General features: G+C 43.8%; 1 protein-coding gene across 2 annotated transcripts in view; it reads right to left on the bottom strand.

Annotated features, from left to right (window-relative positions):
* MARCHF4 (membrane associated ring-CH-type finger 4) overlaps positions 1–19,302 on the bottom strand; it is a 121,287-nt gene that overhangs the window by 10,352 nt on the left and 91,633 nt on the right. The window contains exons 2-3 of one of the 2 annotated variants that reach the window (XM_081197284.1): positions 10,630–10,791; positions 3,099–3,291 (exon numbers count right to left, since the gene is read on the bottom strand). In XM_081197284.1, the coding sequence (XP_081053410.1) occupies positions 3,099–3,291; positions 10,630–10,791 (355 nt within the window). The remainder of the gene's footprint in view (positions 1–3,098; positions 3,292–10,629; positions 10,792–19,302) is intronic. The other variant, XM_081197285.1, reaches the window with a different exon arrangement.

Genomic DNA, 19,302 nt, shown 5'->3' with positions numbered 1-19,302 from the left:
AACAAATAAATAAGAACAGTAAGGGTCTTCCTTTCTTAACAATAAATGTGCAGCTGATGTCCATGGCTGGTGAGAAATCCAGATTCTGCTCTTCTGTCAAAGGGGTATCACATTTCCCCAGCTCTCAAGCTGCATTATTCTGCTGCTGGGAAAATAGGACATTGTCCGACCACTCCCCATCCCTGACCCAACGCACACTCAGCTCTTTTGTGATGGCCGTATGGAATACAGTTACGCGACTGTCACAGGTACCTGCTAGAAAATGCCTTCAATGTCCATGAATTGCAGGGAGCCTTGATCCATTTCCCCACATACCTGCTTTCTGGTTAATTTGTCACTAATGAGCAAACTCCCGATGTCTCTTTCTCATAAGGGCTGGCTGTGCTTCCTTTTGATACCATCTCCTTTTAAGTGCTTCGCAGGAGGGGCGAGCTCCTGCGTTGCAGAATCGGTACATGGGAACTCATCCAGCAATATGCATTTTAAAAGGTTCTTACTCGAGGTTTCTAGGCTGCCAGTTTGCTAGCAGTTATAAGCAATGCCAAAGGAGGAGGAGCTGTTAACATCAACACAGCCTGTTGTCTTGAAGCAACGCAATATCCCTGCAGCATGACTATCCACCCCCATTTTTTGTGTGCAAACTGGTAGGGTGATGAATTGTTGTGAGGTTCTATTTTCATTGCAAAAGTTGCTGTTTCAGGAGATGCAAAAATACACTTTCTGCTGTTTCATGCATTCCACCCTCCACATTTTCCCCCCTGACGGTGCTCTTTCATTTCACGATAAGCAGAAATTTAGTAGATGAAGTCTGTCCTATCACTGCACCTATATACTAGGGTTTGGGGGAAGACTTCAGGTGGTATTCAAGTAAGTTTTACTCAGAGCAGACACACTGAAATGAATGAACATGACTCAGGCACATTGATTTCAATGGATCTGCAATGAGCAGAACGTAGTTGAATACCACTTTATCTATTTATCATCCAGCTAACAATCAGATTTACAATGCAACAATCACATGAAAGGGAAACGGAGAAATCACATTCTGATTTCCATCTAAACATAACATTTTCTTCACTCCCCTCATTAAGGACTGGCTTATTTTGCTTGGTTTTGCATCCATTTCATGGACGGAAATAGAATACTTATCTTCCACTGACAGATGAGCGCTCCAGCTGCTGCCAGCAATTTCTGCTTTACCAAAGCCATGTTAATCATGTTACTTACTGGCAACTGCAAGCCGCCCACCTGTTCTCTGTTCCCATCAGCAGCCAAGCAAGAGAACTTAGACAATTTCTTCTTCCTGTCCCCTGCATAGCTGGGTAAAAAGGGATGGTGTGGCAGGGAAAGGGTGTGTGGTGGCAGGAAAGCTGATATTGTTCATTAAATATGGTTGCTCTGTGAGCAGGTGATCTCCAAATCCCAAAGAGAAAAGTGGACAATATGGTTGGATTGGAGTAGATACCAGCTTGTAGCTGACTAGTGGACAAATCTGTTGCCCTCCATACAAGGGAATGTTTGCTGAGTGGTGGTTGGTCAATTGTGGTGGGTCATGAGAACCACAGAAATGGGAGTGGTAATAATGTCAGAGTTACATAACAGAGCATGTGAGGCATGCCAGGGCTTGCAAATAAACCCACTGTTGACTTAAACCCTGTTCATTTTTACTAGTTCACTGCCCCTCCTGCCCACACATACCATGGCTTATTGAACATTTATGGCACACTGTCAATTAAAGAAAGCTTCTCCTCCAATGTTCTTGGGAAAGACTCAGAAATCACCGCCAGCCATGCAGTGGTTCCCAGTTAAGTTTCTCTCGTATCCTTCATGTCCTGTCCTACCCTCCAAGCACTTTGTGGCACACCTTTCAAAATCAGGAGGAATACCTGCTTCTTGTCCTCATCAACTTCCCTTCTCCAAGTTTTATTTATTTCAGACTTTTCATTCCTTTTTCTGGCTGTTTCTTTTCGCCTAGAAATGGCTTCGTTTTCCTCTCCTCTTTGTGGTGGGCGGCACTGTTGCAAGCCTCCCACAAAAGGAGAAGGCCAACTGATTATGCTCATCAGTTCCCCATTTTTCTCTCTTTTGTGTGAGGATACTGGAATTTATTATTTTGGGATCAGAATAGACAAGCACCTCAATTAGGTAACAAGTACCAGGGCTGGCACATGCAGATTCTCAAAGCATTAAAATTGTCTCTGAAATGAAACTTAGGCCTGCAGGTTTGAATTCTGAACAAGACTCCACTATCTAAAACATCAGATTTTACAGTATAATCTGAGAAAACAAAATGTGCAAACCTACAAAGTAAGTTTCTGTCTCACATTTTTAATGCATAAGAGTTAGCAAATACAACGGATTTGCATTTTAACTATTTTTAATCTGATTCTTTGGAATTTATCATATCAACAGTTATCTTTACCAAGGCACTGGGGATATCCACGGTTTAATCCGCCGCCCCCCCGGCAGTTTATTTCCTGGGGTAAAATCCTAAGAAAACCTCAACAACTTTGGCTGGCCCTTTGGTCAGTCGTCACGGCCCTTCATTTCATCAAATCTGGCCCTCTTTGAAAAAAGTTTGGACACCACTGACTGCAGAGATTCAAATATGTCTTTGTCTGGGGGAATTTCTTAGATGACCCACAATGGTCAAAGGACAGGAGCTGTCCTACTGGATCCGACTAGTGACTGAGTCTACTTCAGCTACGATGCTACATATGAAACAGGATAACTGGATGCTTCTGAAAAGCCCACCAGGACCAATACCGTTGAGTCCAAAAAGAGTTGCACCAAAACTTCATTCTGGACACCTCCCCCCCCCAAAAAAAAGCAAAGAAGCTACCTCTCAATTCCTTCTTACAAATGAATTCCTATGGTCAGTGCCTTATTTTTCTAAACAAAAGTTTAGGGGTACTCTCATTTTGACTAAAGAAAATCACAATTTTATAGTTCAAATCTGGAAAAATAAATACAGTAAATGGACAAAAGTACAAAGATTCACAAAATGTTTAGGGGTTTGCGTATCCCTTTGTGTCCCCCCCCCCGAAAAAAGCACTGCCTATGGTTACTACATTTCATACTGAGATCCAGTCACCCACCTATACAGACAATGTCCATGAAGCCATACATTCCATAGCAGATCTGGAAGAGCAGGTCTTGCCGTTGCCATTTCGCAGAAGGACTGAAGGTGGACCAGATGAGCCACGAGATACTGGCGATAAGGAAGAGGGAACCCAAGATGGCGGCCGCTATCTGAACCTTTTCAATGACGGTCAGAGAAATGGCTTGCCACTGCAAGACAGCAGCGGGGATGGGGGGGAAGAGGGAGGGGAAGTCAACAAAGAAAAGAGAAGCGTAAGCAGAAGATGTAGAGAATTAATTCCTTAGTTAGTGGTACCAGTGGCTACCAATGAACACCCCACAGCATTTCGCATGGACTTTTGCAACAGAGGCTAGCAGCTCTTTATACAGCAGACTTCAGAAGAAAAGGGCAGTCTTGTGCCTGCCTGCAACAGGAGATCAGAAAGATGGGATCACATCCTGCCACATGTCTCTGTTCTGCTCTCCGTTCTGCTATTCTACTGTTTGACCATAGCCCACTGCCATTCAAAACATTTATGGGCTGCTTTGTTATAGGTGCATTGATTAAGTACACCTTAAGTATTCTTTTTTCTTGTTTTTCTCACAATATTGGTCATGGCTAGTTTTGCAGAAAATAGCATGGGAACATGCCATGGTGGTAGTAAAATTCATTTGCCCATGGCGCACAGACGAATAACGATGGCATGGGCGCATAATAATTTGAAAGGAGCAATCCTGAGTAGCCTAAAGGGTGTGAGGCTCTCTGTGCATGACCAAGCAGGGGATTTTAATGGTACCCAGGGGATGGGGATGCAGCCATAGCCCTAAGGGTTAAACAGTGCATCCCTATATCCATGCTTTTAAGCTTAAACTGATCACTTTTCTTTTGAAGGAAAACAGCAGTCAGTCCCCAGTCTGGAACTTCCACCACTGGGAGCAAATATGAAATCCACTTGCCAAATTTCATTGGCCTGACTACTCTTCTGCATTTCAGAGCCCAGGGAGAATGGGTGGATGTGGGGTCCACAACTGTGTCGTTGTTGTTATTTAGTCGTTTAGTCATGTCCAACTCTTCGTGTTGCCAGCCGCCTATTTGGAAAGCCCAAGAAACTCATGGCAGTGTCAAAAAGTTGGAAAAGAAAGAGAGAGAAATAGGTGTGTGTGTGTAAAATCATTTGATGGGATAAGAAATGACCAGGTTTCCGAGAGAGAGAGAAATTATTTCATTTTTGCCTTGTACACAAAAATTGACATTATACAAGGGATAAAAAAATAATAATCCCAGAACTGTACTTTTAAAAATAACATATAAAGGGAAATGCCTACAAAATGCTTGAGGAGGCCAGGCCTCTTGTGGCTATGACTTTTTATAGTACTTTGTAATGTGCTACTCTCGCTCTTCCATAGCTGTTTAATAGGTGCAGAGCCCCTGTGATTATTTACAGAGGACAACCTTGTGAAATATACTAACACCAGGAACTTACCAGCCAACATTACATGTTTGGCTGGCAAAATAGTGTGTGAGATTGGTTCAAGTAACCTTCCATTTACTCACTCTGTTATGACATCCATCTGTGAAAATAGGCTTTACAAATTATTTTTAAACATCTCATCTTCTGGCTAGATAGATTTTGAAGTATCTGAGGATGTGTGCATTTTGCCCTGTGCTTCTCTTCTAGATGGTGTGAAATCTCAATAAAAGGTTTTGTTTAACAGCAAAAACATCCATGTTTGTTCTTACCAGTTTTATAGTACAGCATCTTACATTCTCTACACACTTCATGGCTGCTGTCCTTTGTCCTGCTCTGAGCACCATTATCTGGTTGCTCTATGATCACAACAACAGCTCTTTGGGTGTGGAAAGGAATGCAACTGTTTGTGAAAGGCTGTGATTTTATATATACCACGTACCTGAGAGAAAGCCCCATTGAACTCAATGGCACTTCTGAATAGAACTGTAGGATTATGCTGAACTGCCTCCCCCCCTTTGGAAGTATTGTCTTATCAATGAATGCAACAAGAATGATGCAGACCCCTTGAACTGCTAGTCAAGCACATCCCTAATAAGCAGAAAGTGTCATGTATGTTTCTGGCTTTGTCAAGGAATGGTTTGAAAGCCCTTGCAGCAAATACATGCCAGTGCTGTTTAACTTAACCTAATGTTGCTCCTAAATTTTGGCGCTCAGAATAAAAGCTTTATCCATGGCCCCTGAGGAGTCACGTTTGCAAAGCCTTCTGTGACATCAGAGCAGCTGAGATAATGACATCAGAACAGCTCAGCTAATTGCCCTCAGGTGCACTGTGATATGCCTGCATCTGACATCCTGAGATCACAGAGGGCCTTTGCAAACCTAAGGCTAGATTGCTGACACACTCGCAAGGCTAAAATAGGCTAACTGTATCATTGCCTCATCAGAACAGCCTGGCAAGCAGTGCCATGAAGAGAAGCGAGCGAGCTGACGCAGCAGCCATCCAGAAAAAGCGCAGAAGGGAGAATCAACAAAACTCATATGCAAAAAGAACAATGAAAGCAAAGAGGGCAGCGCTAATACAAAGCACCACCACCTACAGGCAAAAATGTGTGAAGGTAGGAATTGGTAGGGGGTAGATCTTAATTCAGTGGTGAGGAACCTTTGAACTTCCAGGTGTTGCTAGACTACAACTCCCATCATGCCTGATCATGGGCCATGCTGGCTAGGGCTGATGGGAGCTGCAATCCAGCAGCATCTGGAGGGCAACAGGTTCCCTATCACTGCCTTAATCCTTCTGTATATTCAAGTTCCAGTTTTGTGATACGGAGTAATGCAAAGCAGCTCCTGTAAAAAAGAAGTCCACCTAATGAAGCAGCCTCTGAGATCCCATGCTTAGCATTCGGGGATTCATCTAGAGAATTTTTTGCCCCACAAATGCATTAGAAATTAGATTAAAAGAGCCTGCTTTCAGTATTCCTTTAACCAAGGGGCATCTTCTATATAGCTCCTCTATAAGACTATTTGTGTGATTTTTGGGGCCTAGCGTGACCTTCTGTCCTTTGGTGAAATGTCCATTGTGTCACACAGATGGACAGCTAGTTTGTTTATTAAGGTTATGCTCTGATTAGGGCCATCAGAGAAAAATGTTACCTTTCCCCATGAAATCCCCACCCCCAGCTATACAGAGTAGAAAAGGCACATTTAATGGGCGTAAATTCAAGCTAAGTGGCCACTTCACTGACGCAAGGAACCTTCCAAGAATGATTTTATGGCCACTTACATGAATGTACAAGATTGCCTGGGAATGAAGCTTTCCGAGGATATGTCAGGGTTCCTGGAAATCACTTTTGGAGCCGTACAAGTGGTTTTATTTGGGGAGGATGCTTGATTGGTGGTTGGGTTGTTTTTTAATTAAAAAGCAGCAAGGCCATTCTGTGTATTCTCTGTTTTACAGGCTGCGCAGGCTGCACTGATACTGGCTCAAGCTATGTATGGTGTATGCTGGCTACTGTTTCCCCACACTGGATATCAGGAACGCTACATTCCTAGATAGCATTTGCAGATTTGTAAATGCAGATTTAAAAAAAGCAAAACCCAACAAGGAATCTACAAGGGCTCTTTTGAACTGCCCAGCACTGTTGCAGTGGAAGCAGGGTTGGACCAGGCAGCCTTCAAACAAAGGACTAAGAAACAGAGAACTGTCCTCTGGCAGTCCTTCAAAACACAGGACCTTATTCTGCAGTGTGACACAGGCCACTCATGCCTACATGCTTTTGGCAGCTTGCCCTGTGGCAGACATACCCTCCTCCCCATGCATGGGTGCATAACATCAAGGAGGGTCTCCTGCCTCACATGATTATAGCCAAGTGAGACCATTTCCCATAGTGGGATATGGGAAATTGATAAGAAACCCTTTATTTTACTATTTTCTTCCTTTCTCTGTTTCTGCTATTCTTTATCCTTCCCTTCTTCCCTTTTTCTTTAAAGCTAATAGTTAGAACTGTTTATTATGCTGATTGGTTCTGGAGCATTCCGGATACTGAGCCACAAAGGGAACTGGAGGGGTCAGGGGTCAGAAAGTGAAGGGGGATTTGGATCGTTCTACAAAATTGGACTTGCGGCGTCGCACCTGCATATGTTGTTGTAAAGCTGATTAAAAAGCACAATAAAAACTATTAATGGAAAAGAAAAAGAGGCCGCTCTTCTTTGATCTCAGAGATTGTGTTGGGACTTAGCTGTGGGGTACCCTCTGAGGTATGTTCGGCTCAAGCCAGTAATGGAGTTATAGATCAAAATCAGTGCCATGACACGTTCCCAGGAAACAATGAGAAGCAGCTCCTTTCCTTGGTATAACATGCTCTCAAAGATGCATCCCTTTCAGGATAGCATAACGTAGCACAGAGCGGCTCAGAGAGCTGGACACTGCAGAGGCATCCTCCAATCCCCTGCTCAGCCACAAATCCTACTAGGTGATATTGGGCCAGTCTCCACTTTCTCAGCCTAAACCTACTCACAGGGATGCTGTGAGGATGCAGTGGAAGACTGTCCCAACATACACTGCCCTGAATTCTTTGGAGGGAGGGTGGCATAAAACAATAATTAATTGTGCTCTTCTGCCCGGTGTTTCCAACTACATTTGAATTGTGTAATTGGAGGGGTGGGGTTCTAATTTTCCCGGTCAAACCGCAGGTTCTCTGCATCACATGGCTACTACCCCTGCTCAAAAGAAACAGTGTGGCTTAACTGGGGAGCGGAGGAAGCAGGGGCACTGTTATGTACTGAGTTGAATAGGATCCAAAATGCAGCAGTCTGATTGGTCCTAGAACAACAGAATTCAGAATGCAGCAGTCTGATTGGTCCTAGAACAATAGGATTTAGAATGCAGCAGTCTGATTGGAAATGAATCCGCAACCTGATTGGCCTACAGGAGAATCCTGGAATTAGCCAATCATGTGGGGCCCATTATGTAAATAATGTATATAAAGCAGACATTCTGGGGAACTTCCATTCCTCCTCACCACTATGAGCTGAATTAAGAGCATGAAATCCACTCTCGACTCCGAGTACATTTCAGGCACGCAGGCCAGGCCAGCTCTCATTGTCCCCATGCGCTATGGGCACGCCCACTCCAGCACCACCACCACCCTTGACTTTCCCAGAAGGTCTGAAGGGAGCTTGTGTTTTGGGCCAAATGCACTCCTTCTGACATGTGACACTCCCTGATAAGGTGAGGAGGAGGAGGCTTGTAAAGACATCCAGCCCCAAGCATTTGGAAGTCCCCTTCAGACCTTCTGAGTGGTCAACAGAAGAGAGTCAGCAGTGGTGCACACAGGCCTCTTCTCTCTCACCAGTTTAAGCCCTCACACATTCTTCAGGACTATTTGCTATAAATTGAATAGGCCAGTGCAAGAGACACACAGCTCCTCTGCCACTTGAATGATGGTTTTCAGTGAGCTACCTGCCAGCTGATTGGTGTGAAATCAAACACATACCAAGCCTGAAAAAACTCCAGCCATGTAGGATGCAGGTAAGATTTTAGTAATTTGTTCAAATATTTGGAATATTATTATAATATTTATAGCCCACCTTTCCGCCAAGGACCTCAAGGTGGCATACATGGTTCTTCCTCTCCCCCATTTTCTCCTCACAACAACCCCATGAAGGAGGTTAAACTGAGAGGAAGTGACTGGCCCAAGGTCACCTGCTGAGCTTCATGGGCATTTGAACCCACATCTCCCACACCTTAGTCCAACACTCCAACTGCGGCACATCACTTTGCTGTGACATGAACGAAACTGTGCCTCTCAGATTCATGAATGGTATTGGAATATCTACGTAGGTGCAGTATACTAACACACACACACACACACACACACACACACACACACACACACACACACACACTTGTTTTACCCTAAGTGGACGTGACCAGAATACATAGCATATTCTATTTGTTTTTTAATGTCAGAGTCTAGCATAAAACAAATATTCGGTAGCACCGGTAGGCTGCACTGATATTGTTTTGAGAACGCAGTAAAGAAATGAACTCATAAAAGGGAACCATTTCATCTTCATTTTCTTCCCTGCCAGCTCATTTGAAATGTTGGGTACTGACTGCCATTGTGGTTAATTTGTATCTGGTCTTTATTCCTGAAGCTATGCTGTATTCAAATCAGGAGCAACCTGATCTGGTTTTTTAATGATAGGAGCGAGATACTCCTCCCCCTCCTTTTAAAAGCACATACTAATTTTAAATCAGAGTGCTTGAAGTCTTACACCCAGGGAAGAAAAGCTGCTTTGCCCACAATCCAGTCATTTTGTTTCCACGTGTCCCTGAATTGTGCATACTGTGCACTCATACTGTCTCACACTTCTCTGGGAATTGCAGGGGGTGGTGGTCTCCACCATTCCTCCCCAGTCCAGTCCCTGACACCTATACAGGGTTGCCTTCAGATGTCTTCTAAAAGCTGGATAGTTGTTTATTTCCTTGACATCTGATGGGAGGGCGTTCCACAGGGCGGGTGCCACTACCAAGAAGGCCCTCTGCCTGGTTCCCCTCACTTCTTGCAGTGAGGTAACCAAGCCTGAATCCAGATTGGAATGGATCTAAATAACCTGCATCATCCCAGAATGCTTGCAGTTGCCCCAGGCTTCCCCAAGGAGGGTGTACCTGTGACTGGTCAGTAATTTTTCCAGTGCAATGGGTCCAGGGCTGCCTTCTTTACAAAAGGACTCTTTTAAATGCTTGTGTGCAGTTTCCATTTTAATTCCTGTTTCAGCTAATTGTGTAAGAGCGATGCCTCTGCAGTGCTAAAGGGCTCTAATATCAAACCGACATGTTTTGGGACTTAGAGGGATGATGGCCTCTTAGGAACATTGAGTGGAATTCAACAGGTGCCCTTGTGCTGGCGAAAGAGCTTCTGACCCAGCGGACGGCTGGACGTCACCTGCTTGGCTCAAGCAGCGAATGTTGCTATACATCAAAATAAGAATAGCACAAGAATGGCAAGCCCAGGAAACCCATAATGCATTGTGACAGTAAGTGAAACATACATCCAGTGCCATCTCTCAAGCGAGCCGCTGGCAGTATTTAAGAAAAGGCTGTGCAAACTGTGCCAGCTGAAAATGAAAAAGGAAGATAGATCCTGGAGCTGGAGAAAAGGCAGCTGACATTATAATTCTGCCTGTGGGCTGTGCGGATGTTACTGAAGCCTCGTCTTAGCTTGATTCTGAGAATCTTCTGGACATAATAGGATACTTTTTTGGTTTGGTGACCAAGGCTGAACAAATAAAAAAATGAGTTGTTGTTGTTGTTGTTGTTGTTGTTGTTGTTGTTGTTGTTGTGTGTATGTGTTTTTTAAAGAAATCTGATTATATTATCAAACATTCATAAACATCTTTTCAGAGCTTTCAAAATAATAAATGAAATGGGAAAGAACAATTCTGCCATTCACTGTGCAAGGTATGATACAATGAAAAACGCCACACACACACACACACACACACACTGGATGAGAGGAAAGCATTAAAAAAGGCAAAACAATGGAAGAAAGGACTTTGAAATAATCTCTAGTACCTTTACCTGCAGGGGGTTCTTTGTGCTTATGGCAATGACGTGGTACTTGTAATAACACAGCTCGCAGCTCCAGCATCCCCTCTCACTGATCCATTTGATCAGACAAGGTTGATGTGTACATTTCACTGACCCGTCGCACCGACACGGACTAAGCAACTCACCCTGGGAACAAAGAGTAAGAAAGAGAAATAGGATCAAAAGCTGGTTTTTGCTGCCCCCGTCCAAAGGCAGTGGAGCACAGGCAGGCCTGCGTGAACATGGAGCCGCATTCCTTCCCCCACCCCGAAGGTAGAAAACAGCCAACTGTTTCCTGCATGGTCCCACCTCAGATTTTCCCCTCTAACCACATGGAGATGAGGCCACCTCTTGGCACTAGGCATGTGGAGAGCTGAATATTTCTTCGCACACATAACTGAAACTGCCTTGGTTGCACTGGTTGATGATCTCCGGCGGGCTAGGGACAAAGGTGAGAGCTGTTTCCTAGTTCTGCTGGATCTCTCAGCGGCCTTTGACACCATCGACCATAACATCCTTCTGGACCGTCTAGAGGGGCTGGGAGCTGGGGGCACTGTCATACAGTGGTTCTGCTCCTTCCTCCTGGGCCATGTTCAGAAAGTGGTGGTGGGGGATGAGTGTTCAGACCCCTGGGCCCTCACTTGTGGGGTACCTCAGGGTTCCGTCCTCTCCCCAATGCTTTTTAATATCTATATGAAGCCGCCGGGAGAGATCATCAGGGGGTTTGGGCTGGGTGTTCATCAGTATGCAGATGACACTCACTCTCTTTTTAATCAGAACCAGTGAAGGCGGTGAAGGTCCTGTGTGAGTGCCTGGAGGCGGTTGGAGGATGGATGGCGACTAACAGACTGAGGTTGAATCCTGACAAGACAGAAGTACTGTTTTGGGGGGACAGGGGGCGGGTGGGTGTGGGGGACTCCTGGGTCCTGAATGGGGTAACTGTGTCCCTGAAGGACCAGGTGCACAGCCTGGGAGTCATTTTGGGACTCACAGCTGTCCATGGAGGCACAGGTTAATTCTGTGTCCAGGGCGGCTGTCTACCAGCTCCATCTGGCTTGCAGGCTGAGACCCTATCTGCCAGCAGACTATCTCGTCAGAGTGGTGCATGCTCTAGTTATCTCCTGCTTGGACTACTGCAATGCGCTCTACGTGGAGTGACCGGAAACTGCAATTAATCCAGAATGCGGCAGCTAGACTGGTGACTGGGAGTGGCCGCTGGGACCATATAACACCGGTCCTGAGAGATCTGCATTGGCTCCCAGTACGTTTCTGAGCAGAATTCAAAGTGTTGGTGCTGACCTTTAAAGCCCTAAACGGCCTTGGTCCAGTATACCTGAAGGAGTTTCTCCACCCCCATCATTCAGCCCGGACACTGAGATCCAGCGCCAAGGGCCTTCTGGTGGTTCCCTCATTGTGAGAAGTGAGGTTACAGGGAACCAGGTAGAGGGTCTTCTCGGTAGCGGCACCCACCCTGTGAAATGCCCTCCCTTCAGATGTGAAGGAAATAAGCAGCTATCTTATCTTTAAGAGACATCTGAAGGCAGCCCTGTTTAGGGAAGTTTGTAATATTTAATGCTGTATTGTTTTTAACACTCGATTGGGAGCTGCCTAGAGTGGCTGGGGAAACTCGGCCAGATGGGTGGGGTATAAATAATAAATTATTATTATTATTATTATTATTATTATTATTATTATTATTATTATTATTATTATTATTATTATTACCAGAGCCCCCTATACACAGAGAGACGTACTCTCCCCTCTCCTTGCAGTTAAAGCTAGAGCTGCTTGAGGAATTCAAACTCTGTGAAGTTCAGTGCAAACTGATCTGATCTGTACCTCCCGGACGAATGTGTGAATCAGAACATAACAATCACATGGAGTCAGGGCTGGATTTAGGTTTGATGAGGCCCTAAGCTACTGAAGGTAATGGGGCCCTTTATATGCCCAGCTGTCAACAACAAATTGTCGCTTTTTTGTGTGTTGAATATATGCTATATGCTAATTTATGGACCTAAAGCCATTTGCACATAACAAAATATGTATTTTATCAAAGTAATTGTTGAACTGAAATACAATTAAGAAGAAGAAGTATATTAATAGTGAGTTTTTTGGGGGGCCCACTAGAGAGTGGGGCTCTAAGCTTTGGCTTGTTTACCTTATATGTAAATTTGGCATTGTATGGAGTATAGGCTGGTCCATTAAGGTCAAAGGGGGATTCCCCCACCAGACACATTCTGTCTTCCGCCAGCTCCTACTTGCCAGCTGCCTTAGAAGCAGTCAAAAGAGGATAGCTCTGCCTTTGATTGGTTAGCTTCACTTACTGTTCGTCTCCTTGTCTTCAGCCCCATCAGTCCCCATGAGCACCAGCTAACAGTGGTTAACAAAACTGGATTTTGCAATACAGTTCTTATCTAAATCATTGCTGTCATAGCACATAAAAATGCATTTTTTGAGAGAAATGAGACTCATCCAACCTAGTTAGAACCACCACAGCTGGATTTGTAAAATGCAACTATGTGCATTTCCTTTTGCTTCCATCCTAGGTTTGGGCAAAAAGTACCCTATTAGGAGATACATATTTTGAAGACTTGGCTCGTGGTCATAGGCCACATAGTCAGAAGAAACTGAAATCCTATTGAATCCATTCCACCGCCCATCTCCCTACAATCAACCCACACGGTCACCACAGTGTGTGCCAAAATTGGCATCAGTAGCATATTGTAATGCCTCCCAAGTCAAACAAAGGAGCCAAGCTACATACTGCACAGGAAAGGAAACCTTCCCCTTCAGTCATTAGCTAATGTTTTCTGTGAAAATATCTTCTGAGCTCCAAATATGACTGTCAGACTCAAAGTACAGCTGACTAACTTGCTAAGAGGCAGAGGGGCTTTTCAGTAATGGTGCCCGCCCTGTGGAACGCCCTCCCATCAGACGTCAAGGAAATAAATCTGACTTTTAGACAAAATCTGAAGGCAGCCCTGTTTGGGGGAGTTTTTAATGTTTGATGTTTTATTGTGTTTTTAATATTCTGTTGGGAGCTGCCCAGAGTGGCTGGGGAAACCCAGCCAGATGGGTGGGTTATAATAAATAATAATAATAATAATAATAATAATAATAATAATAATAATAATAATAATTTTATTTTTATTATTAGATTGCTCAAGGGCTATTTTATTGTAGCATAGCTCTACACTACTGAACTCCAGCTTCTCCAGTTATTTTAAACACTTATACACTGCCTTACCAAATTTTCAGTCATTAGACTCTTCTATCAAAACTAACAAATAATAAAACAATTATTACTATTGAAGCCCAGCATGATTTTCCTCCAGCTATCCAAAGACCATTGCATATCAACAGATATGTGGAGGTAGAGTGTAACCATCACACCTAGTACCCATTGATAGCCTATGCCACCGTGAATTTGTCTAAAACGCTTTTAAAGCAATCCATCCTTCTTGTAGGAGCGAATTCCACAATGGAATTCTTCTTTCTTTTGTGCACCATCCAACATACTGCACAGTTCTAGCATTGTAAGAGAGGGAGAAAAATACCTCTGGAGAAAGGGTGTTCCAGGGGACTGGGGCAACCACCAAGGAGTCTCTGCTTTGCATCATACAGTCAGCCTAAGTTTCTTACTAGATGAAGCCTGGAGCAGAGCCCTGAAAGATAATCTTAACAGGCTGGTGGGCTCATACAGGCAGCTGTGCTTTCTGGGGTTGTGGCAAGTCTCTCCCCTATGTTCTCCATAACATCCTTCCCCCCAAAACTCCAACCTGATTGCTTGACTCTAAGTCAAATGCAGCACCTGTTCAGAAATCCAGCCAAAGCTGCTTGGCATTCAAGTTAGATTGTCAGCAAAAAACACCATTAATATTCATTGCATTGTTACAAGTTACAAACTGGTTTATAATGAGAAATAGTGAATCCTGCCATTCCTTGTCATGCAAACTCAGAAGCTCAGGGCCGAGTGGTTCTGACATCCGACAGTATATGTAGCAATTTGTGTTGCAAAAGAACCTGGGAATAAAGATAGCAGAGCCATATCCGCCTTGACACTCCTGCCCACCCATCCCCACCCCCACCATCTGCACAGGTTGTGTAGTCCCTATCCCACCACAGAGTTTAATTATGAAACTGGATTGGGAGGAAAAGAGCATAAACCAGGAGGAAACAGCAGCTGAAGAAGCAGTATTGCCAAAAAAACAAAATCAATTTCTCATTGGCTGATACTTTCGGGTGGTTAGGCTAAGGGTGGAATTGGTAGGAAGTGAAATTTAAAATGGGATTACCTCTTCTGATACCTTCATGTGATATGACCTTCTGTGCAATACAGATCCTTTTCATGCCACAAAGGTAAGACCAGGAGCTCTTGGTCAGATCAGAGAGAAACCCATGTTGTTATTCACGAAGTATGGCAGCATAGATGTCATCCCACAACGGAGAGTCTGTAGATGGTTGGACTAGGATCTTGGGAGACAAGGGTTCGGATCCCCACTCAGCTCACTGGGTGACCTTGAGCCAGTCACTTTCTCTCAGCCTAACCTATCTCACAGGGTTGTTGTGAGGATAAAATGGTAGTGGTGAAAAATAGATGTAATAAAAAATCATTTTGCAGGGTATGTGTGTGTGGTGGTTTCAGACAGTATTAATAGGGTGCTTGGACTGTCCTGTGCCAGCTTCCTTCCTCAGTGATGAATCCATTCTGCTAGGGTATTGCATAATAACTGCAGTCTCCACCAGGCAAGCTATTCAATAATAGTCATTTGTGTGTATAACACCAACTGGTAGCAGCATGTGTCCCAACAAAAATACTAAATGTAGTCTGGGGGAGCACAATGTATTAGTGTATATGGAATTATATGTGCACAAGTGGCAACTAGGTTGTTTGGGTATTCTCCACTATTCCGTTAAGGGGTGTGAAAATGTGATAACTTGGGAAATCAGCAGGCCTTGTAAGTCTCTCTTGTATTTAACAACATTTTATGTTCTGCTTGAGTGCAAGCTTTTAAGTGGCTTACAATAAAACTCTCGGTAAAATACAACAAACAGCCAAGAGATCATCACCCATTTTAAAGCACTGAGTAGTTGATCATTTTAAAGAGCCACTCCTGAACATGTGGGTGTCCAACTCCCAAGTGAAATATTAACTCTCCTTGCAGGAATTATCGAGTTCCTGGGTCTAATTCCCACCTCGCACGCACCCTGCCTTCAGTAATTCTTAACACTTTCCCTGCTTTATTCCCAACTTCTCAGTAAGACTGCCATGTTCTTCTTTAGTATAAGTTACTCACTTTGCAGGCCCAAAACAAGAGGCTGCTTATTGATGAACAGGGAAAGGAAAATCAAAGCAACCACAAGAACAAGCTACCGAGTGGGGTCTTAGCTCTAACCGCGAATAGCTAGAGGCAATGCTTCACTCTATCATCAGCCATTACTACAGAGACTCAGCCCTCAGGGCCTCCTATGGCAAGGATTGCGACCCTGCTGCCTTCCAGATGTTGCTGGAGCCATCATCCCTCACCATCGGCCATACTGGCTGGGGCTGATGGGAGCTGGAGACCAACAACATTTGGAGGGCCTCAGGTCTTCCATCCTTGTCCTATGGCAGCTCACCCACTAGCCTGAACCTTGGGCCCAGGGGTCTCTGGTCCTCTCTCTGTGTCCTTCAGAGCTCTCCCCAAGCCACACCCTTCCACGGCCCCACTCCAGACCACCTCACATGCCTTTGCCTGTCTGGAAGATGCCATTGAAATGTGACCAAGGCTCTTGCTTGCTTGGAAAAAGGATGAAGAGATGTGTGTGCAGGGGTGTGTATGTGTAGCAACCTCTGACTTTTGCATGGCCAAAATGTAGACTGTTGTACATAGGTAAGAGTCACATCTCTTGTTCCACCCACCTTTTGCCTCTGGCTCCTTCCATGTGGCCCCAGGAAGGTTGTCCTTAAGGGAATGCAGTCCCCAGGATGCAAAAGGTCCCCCATACCTGTCTTATGGTATCTTCAAAGCTAATACATATTACTGCTGTATGTAGCTTTTGTGGGCTAGGGCCCACTCCCACTTTGTCGCTGGCACAGTGCGGTCATGTGGGACACCCATTTTATCAAAGGTGGGCACAAAGGGAAAAGTTTATACAGTGTTGCTGGGTTGTTGGTTTTTTTTTAATTTACTTGGAGTTTATACCCAAAGAGTATTGGGTGACAGACAAGAGGGTATGGTGGATGCATGACTCTTAATGGTTTGTGTGTGTGTGTGCAGTGCTTTTTTTTCCCTAGAGATGCCAGCACTCACCATGAACGTCTTCCCTTATTCTCTTAGAATGCCAATGGTGCCCACCTGAGAGGTGCCAGAAATGAGTTCCGGTGCGCTCTCGCTGGGGGGGGGGGGGAAGCCCTGTGTGTGTGATAAGCTAAGAATGAAATGTAAAAAGTGGCACTAACGGTCTCTTTAGTGTATGTAACTCCACATTCAATTGATAAAGAATTGGAAACATTAAAGTGGAAAATAATCACTAGGCATTTCCTGCATTAAAAACATAATTATATGGGATTTAACAAGAATCGCATTGTTACTCTGCTGCTGGTAAATGCCAGTAACCGTGTATTAGTAATTTGTCATCACGGAAGACACTTAGCCCTAGCTGCCCTTCTGTTAAACTTCTTTAAGTGGCCCCACAGTGGAGAGCGAATGGCTGAGACAGCCAGGAGACCCAACACATCAGGCTATCTCTCACTTAGCAGCAAATATTTCATGATCTATAAGCAAGCCATTTGCAAACATCAGTTTTCCTTCCCAGTGGCCTCATGTGGTTTAAGTCCCATGAAATAAATAGTAAGCTCCTAAGATTTCGGCTTGTGCCTGTCACCAAGTGGCATTGAGAAACCAAGAGCAGTTTATGCTGCTGAAGTCTGATCCTTCCAGGGAGGGGTGAAGACAGATTTTGCATCATATAATTTAGTTTCAGATTTATAGGTATTTCTCCCCGTGCCATCTAGAGAAATACGGATGTCATGATCTAAGATTGGGTGTTATCATTTACCGTATTTTTTGCACCATAACACTCACTTTTTTCCTCCGAAAAAGTAAGGGGAAATGTCTGTGCGTGTTATGGAGGGAATGCCTACGGGTGGCATGCCTATGGATTTTCCTCCTCTAAAAACTACATGCGTGTTATGATCGGGTGCGTGTTATAGAGCGAAAAATACGGTAATATGTTTAGGTTTCAAATGCCAAGCCTTTAGTTGGCTATATTATGAAATTTCATTATTGTTCATCTGTTTTCGTGGTTCTATAATAATTTGAGAACTAATAAAAATAAACTAAAAGGAAAAAAGAATGGATCTTTAGAAGGAAGTAATCACCTTTTGTATCTGCCGGGATTTGCAAGCACTGGAATCTTGCAGCACAGAGAATTTGCTTGGTTAACTTTGCAGCTGAGGACCAGGTTACCTGAAAGATCATCTCACCCCTTATATAACCAATTGATCATTGGGCATTGCAGGTAAGGGCCTCGTGCAGATACCATCTTATCTGGACGTCCATTCAGCACGTGCAAGAATCAGGCATTTTGTGATGTGGCATTGACTCTCTGAATTCCCTCCCTTGAATATTAGACAAGCATAATCTCTGTTGTCTTGTTGGCACCTAGTAAATACCTTCCTCTTTCAACAAGCCATTGAAGCTGAGATCTTTCCCAGTCTGCATTTGTATTCAAATTGCTTTTGAAATGTTTTTTAGCATTTTATCTTTTGTGGTTTGTCACTCTGGGATCCTTTGGGAGGAAAGGTTTAGTAAAAAATAAATTTTAAAAAATCAAACTTTCTCTCTAATTTTTCCATAGGTGACAGAAGAGTAGATGTTGACCCCTCATGTGATGCAATAAAAGCATGATGGAAACAGTGCTCTAAATAAAACTCCAGGAGGAATTACAACTCTGCATTAAGACCATCAATAATTTTCAAATTTTCGAAGATATTTTTAATTTTGCTTTTTATAATGTCATCTGAATAGGTTTGTTTGTTTGTTTGTTTGTTTGTTTTAAAGACATGAACACAGTCCAATGAACTTTTAAGTTCCACGTTAAGATTTTGTTCAAGTCAATTGATCTTAAAAAGTGCTGACATTTGGCTGGCTGCACTGTGTTGATGGTAGTTTTTCTGTTAATGTTTCATATGGTTTTTGCCATTTGTTTTTTGCAAACTTGTGAAAAGTGTGACTTAACATTTGCAAATGAATGTCTATTGCCAAGAATCAGAAATTAGCAGCAAAAAACTCAAGGCTTGTGTGAGACACTAGATAACCTTAGTTGTAAATTTTGACTTTTATATCTGCGGATGTGAGAAGGATTCATTAATTAATCCAATTTATGAGCCTGTGGCTAAATTTAGAGTGCAACCCTATCCCATGTCTATTCAGAAGTGCATCCCATTGAGTTCAAAGGGGTTTACTCCCCAGGAAGCAGATACAGGCTTCCACCCTGCTGAGAAGTTGCCAAGAGAGAGAGAACTTAAATTAATGGAAAGGAAACTCGGGGAAATTGAACTCAAAAATCCAATATTCTTAAGGGAGAAAGCACTCTTTAAGACAAAGATAGGGCTGTGTTGGTTGGCTGGCATCTGTCTGTCTTGAGAGAGGTGAAGTCAAATGACCTGGGCAG

The sequence above is a fragment of the Podarcis bocagei genome (assembly GCF_964188305.1).
Source record: "Podarcis bocagei genome assembly, chromosome: 1".
Taxonomy (NCBI): Eukaryota; Metazoa; Chordata; class Lepidosauria; order Squamata; family Lacertidae; genus Podarcis; species Podarcis bocagei.
This window is presented reverse-complemented; position numbering and strand designations above follow the sequence as displayed.